A 25,210-nucleotide genomic window follows, 5' to 3' on the forward strand; every position below is an offset into this window, starting at 1 on the left:
ATCCTCAGGACCCTGATCTCGGTGTTTGTTGTGCCGGTCGCAACAGTTCAGCGTAGAGCCTGATTAAGATTCTCTCTCTTTCTCTTCCTCTCTTTCCTTTTGTCCCTCTCCCACACTCACACACTCTCTCTCTTTAAAATAAAAATAAATAGGAGCACCTGGGTGGCTGTCAGTTAAGTGGTGACTTCAGCTTAGGTCGTGATCTCATGGTTCATGGGTTCGAGTCCCACTTCAGGCTCTGATTTTCTGATTTGCCTTTATATTCATACTCTGGATAATTCCATTCCAAAAAGGGTTTTCATAGCCCTCAAGGAAATTATTTTCCATTATACAAAATAATGTTAGCACCTGATGCCTTGATTCCTGCTCAACCACTAGCATACTCTGAAGGAAAGCTGAGGGTCCACTGTATTCTCAGCTAGTTAGGATATAAGGGCACAGAACCTATAATCAGTTGCAAAACAAAAGGAACTGAAGTTTTCTTGCAGCTCAGAAGTTTATTAACTGAGGTTGGACCACTTGGTGTTACTTGCTTGATCCTGCATCTCTGTGTCCTGGCTGTAGTGAGGAAGAGGACTAGCTGCTCTATTGACCACAGGTGATGTCATCCCAGGAACATGGTGAGCCCTCTCTCCTGGTTCCCTGTTGCCATATCTGGGGTCCATCACTATCAGACCCCACTTCTGTTTCTTGTGCCTGAGCTGAAGGGATGATATATTGGGTTTTTTTTGTTGTTGTTTTTTGTTTGTTTGTTTGTTTGTTTTAGGATTTTGGCATGGTAGGGGCTAAATACTTGCTGATTGTGATGCATCAGATTGAAAAATTTCCAGCCTAGTTCTGTCAACTCCCCTTTGATGAGAATAAAGCCTCCAGGAAAGTCTAGCCGAGACTCCTGCATGCCATGAACCAAACATTTGAGAAAAATATGGATTGATTCATTGATCTGTAAGCAAGGGAAAACAATGAAAAGAGGAAGATCAAAGAGGTTTCAGAAAAAAATCACAATGTCCTTGCACTTTTTGCTCACCAAAGATTAAGTTAACTGAGATATTCACTGACCTACCCATTCATCTGGATAAACTGTATAAATGAGAATTATCTACTTCATTTTTGAGGAGGGAATGCTATCAAGCTCCCAAAGGCAATGCATGTTCAAAAGATGTTGACCTAGCAAATTTCTGGATATTCATAAGATTATGTGGTTTTGGGGCGCCTGGGTGGCGCAGTCGGTTAAGCGTCTGACTTCAGCCAGGTCATGATCTCGCGTTCCGTGAGTTCGAGCCCCGCGTCAGGCTCTGGGCTGATGGCTCAGAGCCTGGAGCCTGTTTCTGATTCTGTGTCTCCCTCTCTCTCTGCTCCTCCCCCATTCATGCTCTGTCTCTCTCTGTCCCAAAAAATAAATAAACGTTGAAAAAAAAATTAAAAAAAAAGAAATTTAAAAAAAAGATTATGTGGTTTTAAGTGAGTTCCTTGTATGCATTGACCTACCAAGAGGATCCCAGATATTGTAGATGAAATTATAAAGGCATGCATTGCAACAGTGCACAAAATTCAGTCCTACACATCCAAATCAGTTGATGTTAAGATGCAAAAGTAGAAGCAAGCTGTCCAAGTTTACTGCTTCCATTGCAGCATGGAATATATCCTACAGCCTAAGTCAGTATTAGTTCCTTGGAGGTGTGTAGGAGCCCACAATGTAACTTTTAAAACATAGGCTAGAGCAAAGGTCTCCCATCATAGATCTTGGACTATATAGTTAGGAAAATGACCAGGAATGACTTGGTAGGGTTGATGGGACAGTATTTCACACCTGCAAGTTACATAGCTTAGCTATGGGTCCACTTTAAAACCATACAATCACTCTTCAAACTGAAAGAGATCTATTTCAACCCTGCATATTATAGATGAGAAAACTAAAGCCAAAAGTCTTTCCCAATGATCATGCTTTTCTATTTTTAAGTAGTTAGCTAACTGGCTTCCAAGGTTATGTTTACCTCTTCATCTTCCACATTCTTTTTTATTTAGTTTATTTATCTTTTTTTTTTGAAAGAGAAAGATAGAGCATGCAGGAGGAGCAGAGAGAAAGGGAGGAAGAGAGAGAATTCCAAGCAGGCTCCGTGCCACCAGCACAGAGCTGGACATGGTGCTTGACCTCACAAACTGTGAGATCATGATCTGAGCTGAAATCAAGAGTCAGACACTTAACCAACTGAGCCACAAAAGTGTCCCTTCATCCTCTACATTCTTGGCACCCCTCCCTATCACTACTATGGGACTCTTACCAATGATGTTATGAACACAGTTCTCCTTGGCAATATTCTGGAGTTGGCCTAAAAGAGATGCCATGTTTTCTCTTCTCAGGGCAGTAAGGTCCATGTCTTTGAGGCCTTGATGGATTTCCTGAGACACTTGTTCACTCACACTCAGCATAGCCACTTGAGGCCTAGATAATGAAGGACAGAAAGCAGAGTGGCCTTGACATAGGGTCAGAGCAGAGTGGCCCTGACCTAGGGTCAAAGCCCAGAAAGCCCCTAATAGAAGACAGGTCCTCAAAGGATAATTCTAAGTCACCACTACTGGTAGACAGCAGGACCCCATGTACAAATTAAAAACCTTCATTGTTACCCTCAAGGGGCCAACTAATTCATACATATAGTATTATATTCATCTTCAAGTAAAACAACATAAATTGGACAAGGGTTCAGTTCTATTGTTGGATTCACTCAGTATTCTTTAGTCACATAAACGTTATTTAAATCTTGTTTTAAGATTTTCTTGGGTATTTTCCTGGTTGTTCTTTTCGTATTTCACCAATTACATTATAAATATGTTAAGAGACCTGGACTTCTAATTCCTCTTTTTATTTTCGTTGTGGTGCTCTGCATGCAGTGATGATCAATCAATATTACTGATCAACTGATAAACTTCTGGATATACATACACAAATCCAACATCACCTATTCAAATATCTAATGAATTATTTTTAGAAAAACATGATAATGAATCGTTTGTAGCAAACTAGCCTCCACACTCTTCTCTTTGGAACTAAGTTTTATTACTCTATTCCAAGCCTTGACTTATCAAAAGACACCAACAATCTTTACCAGTGGCCCCCAAGGTCCTTTGTGTGGTTTCTGATGACAAATAATCAATAATATATTACCAAAAAACACATATTATTTTCAACTCTAAGAAAGATCTGCCTATGAAGCTTATCTAGAGTTAAATTCCTCTGTCAGGGCCTTGGTTATGCACTTCAGTTTATCACAAATTCAGAAAACCTGAGTAAAGCATTATCAGAGAAACTTCTGGCTATTAGCAATACTGAGGCTAGGATAGTTAACTGGTGCAGCTGGGACTCCATCTCCCACAGCCAGATTTTGTCCATCAGCAAAGTCTGTTGAGAGAGGGAAGAGTGGGTTAAGAGAGGAAAGTTCTGGTAGAGATGTTAAATACAAAACAAAAAAGCAAAGCTCTAAAACACATTTGTACCTCAGGGAACTCATAATTATCAGGATCCCAGAGAAGGTTCATGTAACTCTGGAATAGCACCCTTGTGGGATTGGGGACATCTGAGTTTTTAGCTACCCAACTTGGAGGTGAACAGGCCAAGCTGCAGGAGCTGGAAGATCCATAAGAACTTGTAGATGGTGTAATGAGATCTGTTGCTGCTTTGGTTAGACATTTTGTGGTGTAATCAAGGACATCTATGACATAAAAGTGAATATGTGAGGCTTAAAGACTAAGACTTGGTCAATAAAAATTATTTTGTGGGACTTTCTGTCCTAGTGAAATATTCCTTTTCCCTACCCTTTACCCAGAAAAGAAACTTTCTGTTCAAAAATTAGAAAATACTTTATCACTGTAAGAAGGCAAACCCAAAGTCAAATCTCCCTCTCCTGCACTTAAATTTTAAACATACTGGGATGCTTGTCAAGGAGTTCTTGAAATTTAGCTCGTTCATACTGGACATAATGTTCCTGCAGGAAGGGTCAAAGGCTCTAGATAGTATAGCTCACCATGTCCATTTTCACCAGGATGAGAACGTGGAAGATACTTCTGTCATAAGAAGAAATCAAATATTTACACTATGAAAGGGAATCTAGTGTGGAAGGGTGGAACTCAAGCAAGAAGTTCTAAAATCACAGTATTTTAGAGTTAAAGTGGGCCTTAAAAACAACCATCTAACTTGAATTTACAAATAAAAATACTGCAGTTAGGGACCCAAGACCACAAAGTGATTGTTGTCAGAAGTAAAGACAAATATGTCTTCTGTCCTTTTAGTTACCAGTCTAGAACTCTTTCCAATGTAGCCACTACTTTTTAGAAAGAGTACTCAGTGGAAGGGAAATGATCAAAGCCCTAATAACTATCTACGAGTAGCTGGAGTGATGGTGATTGAATTTCTAACTCACTGGTCATATCACTTTACCATTCTGAGTCTTGGTTCTCCTAGCTATGAAACAGGGATAATCTTCATTTATGTCCCCTCACAGGGTATAAGTTAAGATACATAGGAGAACATCTGGGAAAGGGCAGTTTGAAATCTCTAGAAGAAAGAATTACTATGCTATGTCTTAGCATCATTTATTAAAAAGAGTCAAAATGATATAAAGATCACCAAAAAAGATGCCAAGAGACTATCCTTGGGAAACAACAGCCACTAGTCTAGGGAGGAAAATAAGAGATATTAGTCAGTTCATCAGTATAGAAGAGCAAGATAAGGCAGGAGCTACAACACAGTATCCAGCCCAGAGTTTTCTGGCACAGTTGTCTAAGGCAGATTTCAGGGTCACTACATTTAGTTTCTTACCTCAGTAATTGCACAGGATCTGTTATGCTTTCTACTTTCTGCACAGCTTCATCTTGGACTGGTGCACATAGTCAATGGAATGAAATTGTTTAGAAATCCTAACACTCTCCAATGAACAGCCCTCTTAAAACAAAGTCATCACAGCCTATGTCTTTTGGGAGTCTCAAAACTATGTCTCTAAGTTTCTTGTAGGAGAATATTATTTCTTTCTGTTTAGGGACCAATTATAACACAAGGCTTCACTGGGATCAGTAATAACAATAGTGCCATATTATTTCTTGACGACGAGGTTAAAATATGAATAAAAATAGGAGTATCATAAAAAGAAGTGCAGAATATAAAATATAAAAAAATACACACCACCACAAAGTGATTGAAGCACTCTTAATGAGGGATAAAGACATTTTGATTGTTTTACTTGAAAGGTCAAAGATAATAAGCAAAGGAACCATTAAAGGTCATTTGAAATTGCTTTTTGACTCAAAAGTATGAGATCCTTGTGGGCAAGGGCTCTTTTATTCACTTATGTGCTTCTGAAACATAGAAAAAGCTCAGTGAAAATCTTTTAAATTGAACAATATACTGTGATATTATAGCAAGATACCAACTTTCAAGCTTCATATCATACAAATAAAATGCTTCTTTAGATGGTCTATTTAAGTAATGGACCATGTTCAGAAAGGCAGTATGCAACTTAGGATATTGGTAGCCATCAACAATCCAAAGATTTGGTCTGCCCAGAAACTTAACATCCACAAATGAGAGGTTGGTTACTCACCTCCTTAAATTCTTTTAAAAGTTCAAGAGCATAAGTGAGGTCAGGGGAGTACTGGATAGCTGCGCTTTCAGATGGTCCCAAAAAGCATTGTACATTGTCTCCATGAACCTGCCTTCCAAACTATAAGAAGTTTAAATGAACAAATTTCTCTCTACCCAGAGAACTGATACAGGATCATAATGTCCTAAATCCCAAACAGCACTTTCAAGATCATGAAAGATCATTAAATTGACAGGCCAAGAGCTATATGTAGATGGGCAGAATTGAATAAACTGAGTTTAGTATCAGATGCAAAGATGTTAACCAAATCATCTCAGAAGGGACCTCAGGGATCCAGAGAAGCTCTCCTGCAGTAGAAAGAACCATGAACTAGGGGTTGGGCCCTTGAGTTCTAGTCCTGGTTCTGCATCTAACCTAAATGTATACCTTAGTTTCTGTGTCCGTATACTTATACTTCACACTAGATATTCTTTTTATTTCAGTTTTGAAACCCAAGAAAAAATTTCCTTCTTGATAAAACTTGAAAGTTTTAGGTGCACCTCAGACTCAGCAAGCTGAAAATTCAACTCATTATCTCCCCCATTCAGCCCTGTTCCTTATTCATGCAAACCAGAGAGCTTAGCTCTTTTCATCTTAAAAATATAATAATAATGCAAGTTTTTTTAAAAACAAATACAAGAAATACAAAAACAAGTGGCTAAAAATGTCAAAGTTCATCCCCCAACACACCAATCCCACTTGTGAGATGTCACCAACACATAACTTTGGTGTGTACTGGATTCCTTCTAAATTACTTTCCCCTCATCTATTTATCTACTGGGTCACAAAATTCCAGAGATTTTGTTTCCTAAATATCTCTGTAATCCATCCCCATCTACTGTAAATTCCTACCTGAACTATTTCAATAAGTCTATTAAATGGTCCTCCTACCCCCAACAAAGTCTTACATACACAATGCCACATATTCGTGCTAAAATCAAGGATTTTTTTTAAAGATACAAATGTGATCATGATGGCATGGTTTACTATGATTTCATGAGCAATGCTAAGTTTAGAAACTTCGTTAACTGTCTCTATCAGATCTGTGACAGAAAGTACTTCAGGTCTGCTCTCTGGAAAAAGGCATAGCAGTCATCATCAGAGAACCCACACAAGTAGAATTTCTATTTTATTTAGAGATTTACTCAGTGACGTAAGACCGCAAAATTTAGATCCATCAAACATCCTACATGGATTCACTCAATCATTCTAGTATTTGGAGGTTTTCTGAACTCTTTGACCTTCAATAGCACTGTAACTCTCTGAGAATTCAGGCACGAACAGAAGTTTATGAAGAGGAAAAAGTGAAACTGATTTCAAAACCTTTTGCTTGGAATATCAAAATTGTAAGTAAACACAGCAAAGAAACACTGATAAATTAATAATTATGATTTATAAAATAAATATTTTTATGAGTTACTGTTTCTACTATTTTTTTTTAGTTTCAGGAGTATAATTTGCTGATTCATCACTTATATACAATACCCAGTGCTCATCACAAGGGCCTTCCTTAATACCCATCCCCCATTGAATCCACCCCCTCCCACCTCCCATCCAGCAACCCTCAGTTTATTCTCTGTAGTTAAGAGTCTGTTTTATGGTTTGACTCTCTCTATGTTCACCTGTTTTGTTTCTTAGATTCCACATATGAGTGAAATCATATGGTATTTGTATTTCTCTGACTGACTTATTTCACTTAGTATAATACGCTTTAGCTCCATCCATATCTTTGCAAATGGCAGGATTTCATTATTTTTTATGGCTGAGTAATATTCCATTGTATATATATACACACCACATCTTCTTTATCCATTCATCAGGAGATGGACATTTGGGCCCTTTCCAAAATTTGGCTATTTTTGGTAATGCTGCTATAAACATCAGGAATAAATTCAAGATAGATGAAAGACCTAAATTTAAGATAGCAGCCTATCAAATTCTTAGAGAAGAACACAGGCAGTAACCTCTTTGACATTGGCCTTAGCAACTTCTTACTGGATATGTCTCCTGAGGCAAGAGAAACAAAAGCAAAAATACACTATTGGGACTTCATCACAATCAAAAACTTCTGCACAATGAAGGAAACAATCAACAAAGCTAAAAGGCAACCTACAGAATGGGGCAAGATATTTATAAATGACACTATCTGATAAAACGTTAGTATCCAAAATATATAAACAACTTATAAAACTCAACACCCAAAAAATAAATAATCCAATTAATAATGGGCAGAAGACATAGACAGTTTTCCAAAGAAGACATCCAGATAGCCAACAGACACATGAAAATATGCTTAACATCACTGATTGTCAGGGAAAAAGAAATCAAAACTACAATGAGATATCACCTGAAACTTGTCAGAAGGGCTAAAATCAACAACATAATAAACAACAGGTGTTGGTGAGGATATGGAGAAAAAGGAACCCTCTTGCACTGTTGGTGGGAATGCCAACTGGTGCAGCCACTATGGAAAACAGTATGGAGGTTGCTCAAAAAGTTAAAAATAGAACTACCTTAGGATCCAGTAATTGCACTACTAGGTATTTACCCAAAGAATACAAGAACATGGATTCAAAAGGACATATTCACCTGTATGTTTATATCAGCATCATTTACAATAGCTCAAATATGAAAGCAGCCTAAGTGTCCATCAATAGATGAATAAAGAAGATGTGGTATATATATATATATATATATATATATATATATATATATATATATGGTATATGTATGTGATATATATATATGTGGTATATAAGATGTGGTATATATGTATAATATATATATATATCAAGCAAAATAAGTCAGCCAGTGAAAGATGAATACCATATGATTTTACTCATATGTGCAAATTAAGAAACAAAACAAATTAGCACAGGGGGAAAAAAGAGAGAGGCAAATAAAGAAACATTCTTAGGACACCTGGGTGGCTCAGTTGGTTTAACATATGACTCTTGATTTCAGCTCAGGTCGTGATCTCATGGTTTGTAGGATTGAGCTCTGTGTTGGGCTCATGCTGATAGTACAGAGTCTGCTTGGGATTCTCTTTCTCCCTCTCCCTCTGCCCCTCCCCCACTTGCTCACGTGCTTTCTCTCTCTCTCTCTCTCTCTCTCTCTCTCTCTCTCTCTCTCTCAAAATAAATAAATAAATAAACTTTTTAAAAAAGAAACATATTTTTAATTATAGAGAACAAACTGATAGTTACCACAGGGGACGTGGGTGGGGGAATGATTAAGTAGGTGATGGAGATTAAGGAATGCATTTGTTGTAATGAGCACTGGGTGTTGTATAGAAATGCTAAATCACTAAATTGTACACCTGATAATAATATTGCACTGTGTGTTAACTAACTGAAATTTAAATAACAATTTTAAGAAAAAAACACTACCAAAAAAGAAAACTACATGCTAGTTTCTCTGATGAACATAGATGCAAAAATCCTGAACAAAATATTAGCAAACCAAATCCAACAATACTTTTAAAATATATGCAATACAATCATGTGGGATTTACTCCTGTCATGCAATGATACAATGTTTGCAAATCAGTCAACTTGATACATCACATTAACAAGGGAAAGGATAAAAACAATATCACCTTTTTAATGGATGCAGAAAAGCATTTGACAAAGCACAACATGTACTCATGATAAAAACTGTCCAAAAAGTAGGCTTGGTGGGGGGCGCCTGGGTGGCTCACTGGGTTAAGAATCCAACTCTTGGTATCCGCTCAGGTATCTGCTCATGGTCCATGAGATCAAGCCCCTCATTGGGCTTGGTGCTGACAGTGTGGAGCCTGCTTGAGATTCTCTGACTCTCCCTCTCTCTCTCTCTGCCCCACCCCCGATTGCTCTCTGTCTCAAAATAAATAAATAAATAAATATTGTGTTTTTTTTTAAACTAGGTTTGGTGGAAACATACCTCAACATAATAAAGGCCATATATAAAAAAACCCACAGTAACATCATACTCAATGGTGAAAAACTCAGAAATTTTCCCCTAAGAGCAGAACAAGACAAGGATATCCACTCTCACCACTTTTATTCAATAGTACTGGAAGTCCTAGTCACAGCAAGTAGACAATAAAAAGAAATAAAAGACATCCAAATTAGTTAGGAAGAAATAAAACTTTCACTATTTGTAGATGGCATAATACTATATATATATAAAAAAAAAACCTAAAGATTCCACCAAAAAAAAAAAAAAAAACTATTAGAACTGATAAACGAATTTAGTAAAGTTGCAGGATACAAAGATCAATATACAGGAATCTGTTGCATTTCCATACTCTAATAATGAAGTAGCAGAAAGAAATTAATAAAACAATCCCATTTACAATTGCACCTAAAAGAATAAAATGGCTAGGAATAAATTTAAAGAAGGGAGTGAAAGACCTGTACTCTGAGGACTATAAAACACTGATGAAAGAAATTGAAGATGACACAAACAAATGGAAAGATATTCTATGTTCATAGATTGGAGGAACAAATATTGTTAAAATGTTTATATTTTCCAAAGCAATCTACAGATTCAATGCAATCCTTATCATAATACCAACACTATTTTTCACAAACTAGAACAAAAATCTTAAAATTTGTATGGAACCACAAAAGACTTCTTGAGAAAGAAGAACAAAACAGGAGGTATCACAATCCAAGGTATACTAAAAGCTATAATAATCAAAATATAATGGTATTCACACAAAAATAGACACATAGATCAGTAGAACAGAATAGAGAGCCCAGAAATAAACCTACACTTTTATGGTAAATTAATCCATACAAAAAAGGCAAGAATATACAATGGGAAAAAGATAGTCTCTTCAACAAATGGTGCTGTGAAAACTGGACAGTCACATGTAAAAGAATGAAACTGGATCACTTTCTTACACCACACACAAAAACTCTAAATCGATTACAGGCCTAAAAGTGAGACCTAAAATTTCTAAAATAAGACATAGGCAGTAATCTTTTTGACACAGAAACATTTTTCTTGATATATCTCCCTTGGCCAAGGTAAACAAATGCAAAGTTAAACTATTGGGACTACACCAAAATTAAAACTTGTGAACAATGAGGGAAACCATCAATAAAAGAAAAAAACAACTCACCTAATGGGAGAAGATATTTGCAAATGATGTATCTGCTAAGGGGTTAATATCCCAACTATACAAAAGAACTTATACAACTCAATACCCCAAAAATAAATAACCCAACTAAAAAATGGACAGAAGACATGCATAGACATTTATCCAAAGAAGACATCCAGATGGCCAACAGACACATGAAAAGATGCTCAACATCACTGATCATCAGATAAATGCAAATCAAAACCACAATGAGTATCACTTCACATCTGTCATAATGGCTAAACCAAAAACACAAGAAACAGCAAGTGTTGGCTAGGATGTGGAAGAAAAGGAACACTCATGCACTGTTGGTGGGAATGCAAAGTGGTGCAGCCACTGTGGAAGAAAGTATGGAGGTTCCTCAAAAAAACAAAAATAGAATTTCCCTATAATCCAATAATTCCACTACTAAGTATTTACCCAAGAGTATGAAAGCACTAATTCAAAAAGATATATGCACCTCTATGTTTATTGAAAAATGATTTACAATAGCCAAATTGTGGGAGCAATGTAAGTGCCTATCAATAAATGAATGGAGAATGAAGATGTGGTATATATACATAATGAAATATTACTCAGCCATAAAAAGAATAAAATCTTGCTATTTGCAACAACATGAATGGATCTAGAGGGCATAATGCTAAGTGAAATAAGTCAGTCAGAGAAAAACAAATACCATCCAATTTCACTGATATGTGGAATTTAAGAAACCAAAGGACAAATGGAAAAAAATAGAGACAAACCAAGAAACAGACTCAACTATAGAGAACAAATTGATGGTTACCAGAGGGAGGTGCATGGGGGGATGGGTGAAATAGGTGAAGAGGATTAAGAGTACACTTACCATGATGAGCACTGAGTAATGTATACAATTGGTGGATCAGTATATTGAAACTAATATAACATTGTATATTAACCATACAGAATTAAAATCTTAAAAAACAGTCTCTTAAATATAGAGAATAAAACGGTGGTTGCCAGAGGGTAGGTGGGGAGGGGGATGAGTGAAACAGTTGAAGGGGATTACAAGTAGATTTATCTGTCTGTCTCTGTCTCAAAAATAAATAAACATTGAAAAAAGTTGTTGAGGCACTTGGGTGGCTCAGTCGCTTAAGCGTCCAAATTCGTTCAGGTCATGATCTCATGGATTGTGGGTTCGAGCCCTGCATCGGTCTCTGGGCTGACAGCTTAGAGCCTGGAGCCTGCTTCGGATTCTGTGTCTCTCTCTCTCTCTCTGCCCCTCCCCCACTCATGCTCTGTCTCTATCAAAAATAAACATTAAAAAAATTTTTAAAATTGTTGAAGATTAGACTTATCATGATGAGCACTGAGTAATATATAGAATTATCGAATCACTGCATTGTACACTGGAAGCTAATATACACTGTATGTTAATTATTCTGGATTTTATAAATAAGTAAATATGTAATCTATTTCCAAAGACTCTCAAGGATTGTCAAACACAAGTTATTATGCTTTGTTGGCCTCTTTCTCTATAGCCAAAATGTCTTTCAATTTTACCTGCTGGTAAAGTTCCTAGGTCCTATATGTAAATATTCAAAGGGAAAAAAAAAGACAACAAAAATAATAATCCAAAAGAGGAGTAGTGAAGGGATGAGGAAGGAAAAATGCAAGGTTGCAAGAGACTTCTATGCTCCTAAAAGACACTTAAGCCACAGGCAGTCTATTACTTTAATGTAACTGCTATCAAGCACTACCCAAGGATGTGATGGTAGAATTCTAGACGTACCAGGAGAGTGGTCATCTAAACAGAAACTCTTGTTTTCCTGGCTCTTCCCTGGTGTTTTAGGCTTATAAGCCCCACTCTCTGCTTCACGGGGATCATTTTGTAGCACACTTTATTAAATCTTGGGCATCTTGATGTTATCTGGAATGAGGAAGACAAGAAGAGGTAGGCTGTTGGTAGTATAAGATCTGGCTCTGACCAGGGATGAGGGAGAGGAGGGCTCTTCAGCTGTCATTGTGTGCCTTGATGACAGAACCTACTTCTCCCAGTTAAGGTGGTTAGGAACAAAGGCTTCAAGAGCCTCTTATTGCAATAGCTAAGGTCCTCAAACAGCCTTGGGGGAAGGAGAACTTGAGATTAGTAGGACTGCCTTTCCTTAAATCAAAGCAGTTAAGGATAAGGCAAGCAAAAGAGGAAATCAAGGCCCAGAGATGGACAATGACTTGCCAAAAAGCACTGCACAGAAAGAGTGGAGCTAGGAGAGGAAACCTCCTCAACTCTGACTGCCTTTTATTAGTCCAGGAATGAGTCCCTTCCTCCCTAAATTTCACCCCAGACCCACCTTTGACTATGAAGAGAGTAGTGGCTAGACTCATGCAGCAACAGACCCCCTTGGGGACCCTGGTCCCTCACCTCCTCCCAGCCCTCGACCTGCTGCCCGTAGGCAGCTGCTTCTGCTAATGAAGCCCTTCTGTCTCATCAGTCTGGTTCTGGAGCATACCTTGGTAGACAGGGCAGGAAGGGAGATCAGCAGGAAGGGACTGAGTGGAACCATGGAAATGATGAGACCTACCTGGAGCACACCCCTGCCAATGATGCCAGGTAGAAGGATCCAAAGCGTAAAAACAAAGGGTAACCAGTATCACAGGTAGCAAGAAGGGTTTTGTGCCCCGGGTACTATGGAACCAAGAGACCAGGAAAGGCAAGCAGGGAGGCATCACTGGTGATAAAGAATGGCATTCATCTTATGAATTCAGTGCTTCTCCATTTCCCTGTGGATGGTTTTGGGGAAGAGTTTTTCTTGTGAAATTCCCTGTGTGCACTTTCTCTCTCTCTCTCTCTCTCTCTCTCTCTCTCTCTCTCTCTCTCTCTTTCTTTCTCTCTCTCCTCTCTCTGTGATTAGGGCTCCCTTCTCATCATAGCACCTGAAACTCTTTTCTCCTCCAAATAAACTCTCCACAGCTCCTACCTTCCAGGATGTGGCAGTTTTTTCACCTTTAGTTATATCCTTTTGCTCTCTCAGTCTTCACATCAATTTCTTGGGTGTTGAAAATGATTTGATATTTAGCTGTGTTTGAGGAAGGAAGCAAGCCTAGGGTCTCCCTAACCCTCCACCATCTTAACTCCTCTCCTACACTTTTGATTCATTATATTGCACACCTGAACTAACTAATATAACGTATGTTAATTGTACTTGAATTTTAAAAAGTAAATTAATTTTAAAAATAGAGCTGAAATTCCTCATGTAAAAAAGAGGAGAGAGAGAGTGACATTCTCATTTTTGGCCACCCCAAATTTCTTTCTCAGTTTGGTGTCCTGGGGCTGGAAATTCCTAACACCTTAGAGGTATTTCCTTCTAATTATTCTTAACCCCAAGAAGTTCCTTTTTTAAAATGCACATATGTCCTGGGAGAGGTCACCAGGGCCCAGGTTCTGGCCTTTTGTCACATGTCCCAGGGTGTTATCTATCAACCATCAACAAATTCCATAGTTGTGCTATACATATTCCACATGATGTAGAGCTGCACATCTGAAAACTTTTTGAACATTTCAAAGAGAAATGTAAAAGTAAAGGATTGTTATAACTCATTGCTAAAGGTTTTTTCAATTATAACCTCCATATTATTGAAAATGACTTGAGAAAAACAGAAGACTCTTTAGGTCCCAAAGCAATGCAGCACTAACGTTAAAATTTCAGATTCCAAGATAACATGAAAGATATTTGAGGTAAGAGGGGATGATGTTTTTCCAGAGCATCTCAAACCCCACTTCAAAGGTAGCCACCCACTTAGCCAATTTCTAGGCCACATTTGACCACTGGTATCTTTGGGGTGGGGGGGAGATCAGCATGACTGAGATAGAGATTTGCAGAATCTGAGAACCAGGAGACATCTTGGAAGTTTCATTTTAAAGGTGAGAAAACTAAAGCCCAGAGAGAGGAAATTCCTCTCTCATTCAGAGTTGAGGAGCCCAAGAAGAAAATTTTGATGTGGTGGTGCTAAGGGTCAGGAGGATCAGAATATGACAGGGGAGGATGGTGAAACTATATTAAGGACTCTGCCCTCTTGGCAGCATTGGCTCCTCTCAGGGAACTGCTATTGCACAAGCCCTGCCTAATCAGACAGAAATGGCTAGTCATCCTCTCAGTTGGCTGGTCACCTTTCCCAAGCCCAGTATACATCCTTCTTACCTGGAGCCACTCTGTCCAGGAGAGGCCTCCCAATCCCAGTCCCTTGATTCAGTGAGAGAAATTCTAGAAATAATACTTTTAAACAGAAAACATTTTGTTTTTCTTCATAAAAAAAAGTAGCCATTAAAAATCATGGATATGGAACAGAAATAAAATGCAAACCTCAGGGGCTTGGAAGTCTAGAAAAGGCATGAAGTAAGAAAAGAATTGAAGGAGGGATAAGAGGTCTGGGGAGAATATCTTTCCAATATCTCTCTGTTTTCTAGCCCTACAACGTCCTTATATTCCTCCCAGGGACATGAAAAGGGAGCATCGGACCTCATTTAAACCTAACTTTATTCCCACTTTATCCCCTCATGGGATTGTCAAGGGATGATGAGCTGTAGCATGTTAACATTTGATCTATTTCATTTTTAAAATTTATGCCATTCTGCTGATTCCTTTTTTTATTTTTTTTTTACATTTATTTATTTTTGAGAAACAGAGTGAGACAAAGTGTGAGAGGGGGAGGGGCAGAGAGAGAAGGGACACAGAATCCAAAGCAGCCTCCAGGCTCTGAGCAAGCAGTCAGCACAGAGACTGATGCAGGGCTCAAACCCACAAACCTTGAGATCATGACCTGAGTCGAAGTCGGACGCTCAACCGACAAAGCCACCCAGGCGTCCCTACTATTCTGCTGATTCTTAATACATTTTTGTCATGAACTAAAAATTATCGATTTCCTTATAATATTTTTGTAGTACAATTTGTTCAAAGGAAAATAGTGGATTTTTTCAACAATATCAAAATTATCTGTTTTACTAAGTAGTTATTTCTATTAGTTAATTTTCTAGGATACTAACATTCAATATCAAAGGCTTTTTTCAGAAATGGCTACATTTTTATAATATGAATTATAGTATCCTAAAGTTTTATGTATTTATCTATTATTTGGCCTTGTGGCATGACAAATTTAAAAAGTAAGGAGTTGGGCCAGGCAGGTGATGGGCAGGATGGACAACCTTGGAGCAGTACTTGGAGGACACAATGAAGAATCCATCCATTGTTGGAGTCCTCTGCACAGATTCCAAGAATTTTATCTGGGCTGCTGCAGGACTTTGTCAGATTGGCATGCTGGGTGATCTCTGTTCTAACCCAGCAAGCAGCTAAGCTAATCTCAGACCCCACTGATATTCCTGTGGTGTGTCTCGAATCAGATAATGGGAACATTATGATCCAGAAACATGATAGCATCATGGTGGCAATGCAAAAAATGGCCTCTTGACATCTCATATCAGTTCTCCAGCAGCATGTCATTTGGGGTTGATCCTACCTTATGTTAATTACCTTGTAGAACTATTAAGGTTCTAGTAGTTAGGCCATTTATTTAGTGTTCATTGGGCACTTTTCTGTTAGTTTTAGAGTATGCTGCTTTTTAAATAATTTATTTTCAAGTTAGCTAATATACAGTGTATACAATGTAGTCTTGGCTTCAGGAGTAGATTCCCATGATTCATCACTTACATACAACACCCAGTGCTCATCCCAAGTGCCCTCCTCAATGCCCATCTCCCATTTTCCTTCCCCCCCCAATTCCCACCCCCATCAACCCTCAGTTTGTTTTATGTATGCTGCTTTTTGACACCCAATGGACTGACTCATCAAAATATTAGTAAGAAAGGATCATGTTTTGAAGCAGCAGATCCAGGTCAATTGAGGTCATAGAATTTTGTTATATTCAATAAATCTGGTTGGAGGAAAGCTTGGATATTTTCTGGATTCTTTTTTTATTTTATTTTCATTTTTTTTCAATATATGAAATTTATTGTCAAATTGGTTTCCATACAACACCCAGTGCTCATCCCAAAAGGTGCCCTCCTCAATACCCATCACCCACTCCCCCTCCCTCCCACCCCCGATCAACCCTCAGTTTGTTCTCAGTTTTTAAGAGTCTCTTATGCTTTGGCTCTCTCCCACTCTAACCTCTTTTTTTGTTTTTCTTCCCCTCCCCCATGGGTTTCTGTTAAGTTTCTCAGGATCCACATAAGAGTGAAAACATATGGTATCTGTCTTTCTCTGTATGGCTTATTTCACTTAGCATAACACTCTCCAGTTCCATCCACGTTGCTACAAAGGGCTATATTTCATTCTTTCTCATTGCCACGTAGTACTCCATTGTGTATATAAACCACAATTTCTTTATCCATTCATCAGTTGATGGACATTTAGGCTCTTTCCATAATTTGGCTATTGTTGAGAGTGCTGCTATAAACATTGGGGTACAAGTGCCCCTATGCATCAGCACTCCTGTATCCCTTGGGTAAATTCCTAGCAGTGCTATTCTTTTTTTAAAAGTAAAAATACAAAAAAGATTTCATATGGGTTATATCTGCCAATATTTATTTTATTAATTATTAAAGCTCAATTAAAAATGTTTTTGTTAATTCATTTAAAAATTACCCTAAATATCAATTATATCACTTAAACATGAATTAAACTTTTACATGAAAAATATGAGGAAATGATCATTTTTTATATACTTAAAAATCTTTTTCATATCTGTCCTAATAGAAAGCCACTGTATTCCTGTATCTGCTTCACACTAAATACCTAGCCATATGATATATACTATATCTATGAAAATGCCCACCTTGTGGAAAATGAGATTTAAAAAGGTAAATAAGTTTATTATGGAAGTAGTTTATACCTTACAGACCCTTCAAAAAGCTAACCTAGAAAGTCTCAGAACTGACCATTTAGTAACTCATTATTTAGCAAATCAACTCATCATCAGGGAAATACAAATCAAAACCACAATGAGATACCACCTTACACCTGTCAGAATGGCTAACATTAACAACTCAGGCAACAACAGATGTTCGCGAGGATGCGGAGAAAGAGGATCTCTTTTGCATTTTTGGTGGGAATACAAGCTGGTGTAGCCACTCTGGAGAACAATATGGAGGTTCCTCAAAAAACTAAAAATAGAACTACTCTATGACCCGGCAATTGCACTACTAGGCATTTATCCAAGGGATCCAGGTGTGCTGTTTCGAAGGGACATATGTACCCCCATGTTTATAGCAGCACTATCAACAATAGCCAAAGTATGGAAAGAGCCCAAATGTCCATCAATGGATGAATGGATAAAGAGGATGTCATTATTTAGCAAATCAATTATGGGACAAACTCACTATTTCCTTTTGAGCAAAATTAAACTAAAGCTGATAATACTTAATTCATTGTAAAAGAAAACGATATTTTAAAATCATCAGGTCATCACAAGTCCAAAAAGTGAAGTAGATAAAACTCTACTGGGCTACAGTTCTTATTATGAAAACTTAGGTGGTTCCAAAAATAGCTTTGGTTTTTGATGCTCAGATCCCTCTGAGTACACTTCACTTACAGCTACTGTTCTTGGTGACAGAATTTTTGCCTTCAGATCTAGTGTTCTTGGCCAGCTCCCTGGCCAGCTGTTTGGACCCCCTTGAAGGTGGTAGTCAAAAGTCTTTGTAATGAGACAACTGGTGAGCCTTGTCTGAGATGTACTGGAAAATACTATTAAGAAAAGAGTTCATTTTATACCTGGCCTCATAAAATGATGATACACCTGTCTCAGAGCCTTGTAGACATAGATGAAATAATTGTCTCAGTAACATGTATTTTGCTTCTATTCCTTCAGGGTTTTAGAGGCATCTTCATCAGATCCCTTGTTGTTACATAGAAAATTTATCAGAAAGTCCAGGTATTGTGTAAAAACCTTTTCAGTACCTTGGAAAAACATCAGCGCCTGGGGACAGGGTAGGGTGTATTTATAGGCCTTGTATTCACATGAGTTATTGAGTAAACTCAATATCTAATTAGGTAAAATGTAATGCAACAAAGCCTGCCAATAAACTACACCATGTTAAATGTGATTGGATACTCTTCGTATTTGGCATGAGCCAGTTAGAAAGCAAGGAATAATCAGATTGATGGAAGCTTCCTGTGGCTTCCATAAAAACATTTTGAACAGACCTCTACCTACAGTACCAAATTAATGTAGAGATATAGCTAGCTCTACATATTGTTTGGGGACTGCATTACATTACTGGTCTGCATGAATCTTCTCCCAGCCCTCTTCTACAAAGCCCCCTCCTCTGCTCTGCACTTTTTTTTCCTATCTCTATACAAAACTGTTTGTCCCTGTATTAAGCCCATGAGGATGGGAACATATATTTCCTCCATGGTCTGCTTAGCTCAAATGAATTTTCCCAATAACCTTTTTTGGTATAGACTCTTTTTAGCCTCATTTTTAGATGAGGTAGGAGAAGAGACAGAGAAACTAAGTAACCTGTCCAAAGATGACACTGCTGGTATGTGGAAAATCATGTACCAGGTTGGTCTGAGTCCAAAGTCCAAGCACTTGAGCACTGCCCTCTGTCATACTCTCTGTCAGACTGTGGTGGTATCTTCAATGCATGGATACCCAGACAATCTGAGGTGATCCCGTCTTTACAGCAAGCTTTTCCATAGCCTTATCTTTTATTCAAAGGCTTTATTATCAGCTCAGAGGCATAAAAACAAAAACCTCAAGTCAATATCCCTGCAAAATATTTTCTTGTGCAACCACTGGAAGTTTTTGAGCAGTAGTTAACACGTTCAACACTTCCTGTGCTCAATTCTATATTGCAATAGCTGTCTTAAGCATATGCAAAGCCATTCCATGTTTCATAATTGTGTCCAATATACTGTAGAGGTAATTGTGGGAAGCAGAGAGTGGAAAAAGTTTCCATGTTGGGATTAAACTGCTATTATTTGATGACCCACATTCAGCTCTCTACACTTAAACGTTGCTACAGAAACCTGAATGTTGTTCCCATAGGTAGAATATACAGTTATACAACAGAGGAATTGGTGATCCCATCAACCAATGCTTCTGCCTTTAATTAGTTACCAGAGTTATGTCAGCATCCCTTCCTGGCTCTTTGGAGATGTTTCCTCACCATTTGATATTACTGGAGAGAACAAAATATTCAGTGAAATAGTCAAGTTGAGGACTTAATTATAATTATTACTGAAAAGGAAAATTTATTGAACATTGGAGTCCGTGTCATACCTATTAAAAAGAAGATTTAATGAACCAGAGCTTTCTCTACCTCTAACATTGCCAGTTTACCACCCTTATAGATTAGACTCCTGTTTCAGTTGGTGTTGTTTAAACCAGGCATTGCTAAACTACTAAGAGTCACCATTGACTAATTTATGGGGAATACTCCAATTATCTTTCATGACATATCTGTGAAGTAAATATTATCTCCATCTTTATGGATGAAGAAACTGAAACACAAAAGATCATCATTTGCCCAAGATCATACAGATGGGAAGTTGGACAGCCAATAATAAAATATATTTCAAAGTATTTAAGTGTCCAGGGGCAAGATATTTTTGTCAGATGTGAATGTGAATTCATTAAATTTTAAGGTATTTATAAAACTCACATACCTCTGCCATGTCATAAGTATTTTAAGTCATGACACTAAATGAGATTTTTGATCTTTTGCACAGATGGAGCAGGAATGAAATTGTTTGACTTTTCTCTTTTGATTAACTTCCTGCACCTTTTTTTCCAGCATATATTATTTCTTTAAGACATTTTGCCCTTTTATATTCTTGGTAATTAAGGCCATATCTCTCTGTGTACATTAATGGGATAAATGTGTAAAAGCACTGTCCAAGTAATTAAGTTACCTTTGCAAAGGACGTGGATGAGAAGACAACCATTTAACCTGTGGAAGTAGCTACTGATTACAAAGTTTATAGAAGTAGAGGAGCTGAACTACAATCTGTCAAACTTACTGTGCACAGATACAGTCTGAGCCAAGGCTGAGGGAAAGACCCTGGCTTCCAGTTTTTGCTCCACTGCTGTCTCTAGGAAAATAGAAAAGTAAACTTAAATTGTCATGTATTCAACAAGATGTCTAATGAATCAGAATGAATTAGGTTCAGGACACTGGAACAGCCAGGTACCAAGAAAAAGCATTTATATCCATAGGCAGTTCTCTTATAAGAAAGCCTACTTTAGATTGGGAAACCTGGGGTTCTGAAGCAGGTGGAAAAGTCCAGGGCTTGATTCAGGAGACATAACCACATCATTCTCCAACCCCCATGTAAAGCAAGAGATCAAAGGAAGAAATATTCATATCCTCTTTGTCAATACGGTGGTAATAATAATAATAATAATAATAATAATGCAGCTCCTTTCTATTCTCTCCCACATCTGTCCCTGCCACCACTAATTCTCTGTTTACCAATTGCTTGTCCTCTTACAATTCAGGCCCAGCCTTTGTGAAAATACATCTGAATTCAAAACCTAGCTGTAGAGAAACCTATCATGGTTGAAGCATGTGCAATACACATTTTCCCTTCTATGACTCACTAAACAGAGTTTACTATTTTTAACTTTATTTCCAATCTCCAACAATGGTACTCTACCCATGGATCATTCCAGGTAAGTACAGCTTAAAGAAGCAGAAGAATGTACAGCACAAGGACCTGTAAAGGCTGAATACACACCTTAAAATGTGGCTCTCCCTCTTTTTAACCCTCTTAAGATCTTCACAGAGTCACAAAGTCACTCATTTGAATTCTTGCCTTATTCCTTATATGAATCTATAAGTCCTTGGAGAACAGAATTCTCTTCTCCTTGTCTCCCACATTCCATATACAGATCCTTAGATTTAACAGGCTCTTGACAACAGTCGGCTTAATTGAAGAAATGCTTTACCCTTTAAAGGATAAAGTCTGTGCTATCCCAGCCTCAAAAGCATTTTAAATGGTAAACCATTTATCTAAAGCAGTGTTTTTTTTTAATGTTTATATATTTTGAGAAAGAGAGGGAGAGAACACACATGAGCAGGGGTGGGGCAGAGTGTGAGGGAGAGACAGAATCCAAGCAGGCTTTGCACTCTGATGCAGGGCTCATGAACTGTGAGATCATGACCTAAGCTGAAATCAAGAGTCAGACGCTTAACCTACTGAGCTCCCCAGGCAGTGGTAGTTCACCCCTGAATCAGTGATACTTAAACTTAATTATGTATCAGAATCACCTGGAAGACATGTTAAAACACAGAGTACTAGGTCATTCCCTTAGACCTAAGTTAGTAGGTCTAAGATGGGGCCTGAGAATTTGTATTTCTAACAAGTTCCCTGGTGAAGCTGATGCTGCTGATTCAGAGACCACACTTGGAGAATAAGTGATTTAAAGTAAAAGTCTTGCAGACTAATTACTCCATCAGTTTCCTGTAAAGACATCAATAATATTTACCCATATCCAGGAAACAAAGACCATACATGAAATAGGCCCAGAAGACAGATATTGGAAACATCTGAAGCCATGCATCACAGAGAGAAGTGGTCATATATACATCATCACTTTTCAAAACTATGCCATAAGAACATCCCTTGACTCACTGAATCTGAATCTCCTGGGGCAAGGCCTAGGAATACTCACTAATCACTAAGAGTTATTCTCAGGCTCATGACTCAGGGACCACACTTTTAAAAGTTCTGCTGTATATATTCTCAAATAATTATCAAACAGCCAAGGGAAATTATGTATATCATCCTAAGTTACCTTCTTTTCTTGAGTGGCACCTTCTCCTGTGTGACCTAAAATGTCTCTTTTCCAGAGAGTGAAGCAAATCATAAGAGACTATTAACAACCCTAAGCAAACCATAAGAGACTCTTTTTTCTCCTATAGAGAACAAACTGAGACTTGATGGAGGGAGGTGGACAGGGGATAGGTTTAAATGGGTGATGGGTATTAAGAAGGGCCCTTGTGATGAGCGCTGGGTATTATATGTAAGTGATGAATCACTAAATTCTGTACCTGGAACCAATTTTACTATATGTGTTAACTAACTAGAATTTAAATAAAAACTTGAAATAAAAAAAAAAGTCTCTTCTGAGTCTCAGTTTCTTCACTTGACAAATGCAGCTCCACCATGCAGCAAGTTCTAGTTCTGCTCTAGGCTCTGCCATCAAGTAACTTTTTTTCTTTCCCATAAATGTAACTGCTGCAGATAGAACTTAGTGATGTTGATTTTTCAGTTTTTCCAGGTTTATTGAGATATAATTGACATATAACATTGTAAGTTTAAGGTTTACAACATAATGATTTGACATATCTATATATGGTTAAATGATTGGCACAGTAAGCTTAGTTAACACATTTATCACCTGACATAATTACATTTATTTTTGGGGGGGGTGAGAATTTTTAAGATCTACATTCTCAGCAACTTTCAAATATGCAATACAGTACTGTTAGGTAGAGTCACCATGCTGTATATTACATCCTCAGGACTCATTCATTTTATAAATAAAAGTCTGTATCCTTTGACTACCTTTACTCATTTACTCCACATACCACCTATCCCTGGGCCCTGCAAACCACCAATACGCTCTGTTTCTATGAGTTCAGCTTTTTTTAGATTCCCTATATAAGTGAGATCATACAATATTTGCCTTTCTCTGTGACTGGTTTCATTTAGCATAATGCCCTCAATGTTTAACCTTGTTGTCACAAATGGCAGGATTTCCTTCTTTTTTATAACAAAATAGTATCCTATTGTTTATAAGTGTGTGTATATATATATATATATATATATATATATATATATATATATATCTCACATTTTATTTATCCATTCATCTGTCAACAGACCCTTAGGTTGTTTCCATGTCTTGGTCATTGTAAATAATGCTACAATAAACATGAGGATGCAGCTATCTCTGTGAGATTGTGATTTCATTTCCATTAGATATATACCCAGGGATGGAATTGCTGGATCAAAAGGTAGTTCTACTTTTAATGTTCTGGGAAACCTCCACACTGTTTTCCATAGTAGCTGTATTAATTTTCATTCCCACTGATATGAACAAGGATTCCCTTTTCTTCACATGCTCACCAACACTTGTTATATCTTGTTGTTTTGATAATAGCCACTTTAACAGGTGTGAGGTGATATCTCATTGTGATTTTGATTTACATTTCCCTAATAACTGGTGATGTTGATCACCTTTTATGTGTTTGCTATTCACTTGAATGCCTCCTTTGGAAAAAATGTCAGTTCAGCTCCTTTGCTCATTTTAAATCAGATTATTTGCTTTTATGATATTGAGTTGTAGTTCTTCATATATTTGGGATATCAACTCCTTATCAGGTATGTACTTTGCAAATTCTTTTTCTAATTCTGTGGTTGCTTTTTAATTTTATTGATCATTCTTTGGTTGTACAGAAGCTTTTTAGTTTGATGTACTCCTACTTGTTCACTTTTGCTTTTATTGTTTGTGCCTTAGTGTCAAATCCATGAAATTATTGTCAAGACCAATACAAAGAAGCTTTTTCTTATATTTTCTTCTAGGAGTTTTATGGTTTCAGATTTTACATTTAAGGTTTAATCCATTTTGAGTTATATTTGTGAGTAGTATAAGATATGGGTAAATTTTTATTCATTTACATAGAATTATTGATTTCCCTAATGCTACTTATTGAAGACACTCTCTATTCTCTATTTAGTATTCTTGGTTCCCTTGTCAAATATTAGTTGACCATGTATACATGGGCTTATTTCATTGATATCATTCTGTACTATTGGTCTATGTGTCTATATTTATGTCAATACATAAATATATTTGATTACATAGCTTTTTAATACAGTTTGAGATCAGGAAGTGTGATGTCTCCAGCTTTGCTCTTCTTTCTCAAAGTTTTGCTTCGGTTATTTTGGGTCTTTTATGGTTCCATAATAATTTTAGTTTTTTTCTTTTTCTGTGAAAAATGGCATTGGAATATTAGTAAAGATTGAATTGAATCTGTAGATGGCTTTGGGTAGTATGGGCATTTTAAGAATATTAATGATTATAATCCACGAACATAGGATACCTTTCCATTTATTTATGTCTTCAATTTCTTTCATTAGTGTATTATATTAATGTATAGATCTTTCACTTTGTTGGTTAAATTTATTAAGTATTTTACTGTTTTTTGATACTATTGTGAATAGGATTATTTTATTTATTCAGGTATTTAACTGTTACTGTATAGAAACATAACTGATTTTTCCATGTTGATTTCGTATCCTAACTTTACTGAATTTGTTGATTAGTTTTAACAGTTTTTATGGTGGAGTTTTTAGGGTTTTCTATGCAGAAGATCATATTATCTGTAAACAGAAACAACTTTACTACTTTTTTCCCCAATTTGTATGCCTTCTATTTATTTTTCTTGCCTGACTTCTCTGGCTAGGACTTCCAGTACTATGTTGAATAG

General features: G+C 37.2%; 1 protein-coding gene and 1 pseudogene across 1 annotated transcript; one reads left to right on the forward strand and one right to left on the reverse strand.

Moving 5' to 3' along the window:
- Positions 1-585: 585 nt before the first annotated feature.
- LOC101091521 (T-complex protein 11 X-linked protein 2) lies at positions 586-6,554 on the reverse strand. The gene is given in 11 exon segments (XM_006944276.1): positions 586-716; positions 760-943; positions 1,064-1,071; positions 2,283-2,450; positions 3,224-3,268; positions 3,271-3,397; positions 3,493-3,707; positions 3,923-4,059; positions 4,814-4,881; positions 5,592-5,711; positions 6,483-6,554. Coding segments are annotated over 11 exon segments (1,275 nt in total).
- Positions 6,555-13,278: 6,724 nt separating this feature from the next.
- LOC123383277 lies at positions 13,279-16,179 on the forward strand (annotated as a pseudogene).
- Positions 16,180-25,210: the final 9,031 nt, after the last annotated feature.

The sequence above is a fragment of the Felis catus genome, chromosome X, assembly GCF_018350175.1.
Source record: "Felis catus isolate Fca126 chromosome X, F.catus_Fca126_mat1.0, whole genome shotgun sequence".
Taxonomy (NCBI): domain Eukaryota; kingdom Metazoa; phylum Chordata; class Mammalia; order Carnivora; family Felidae; genus Felis; species Felis catus.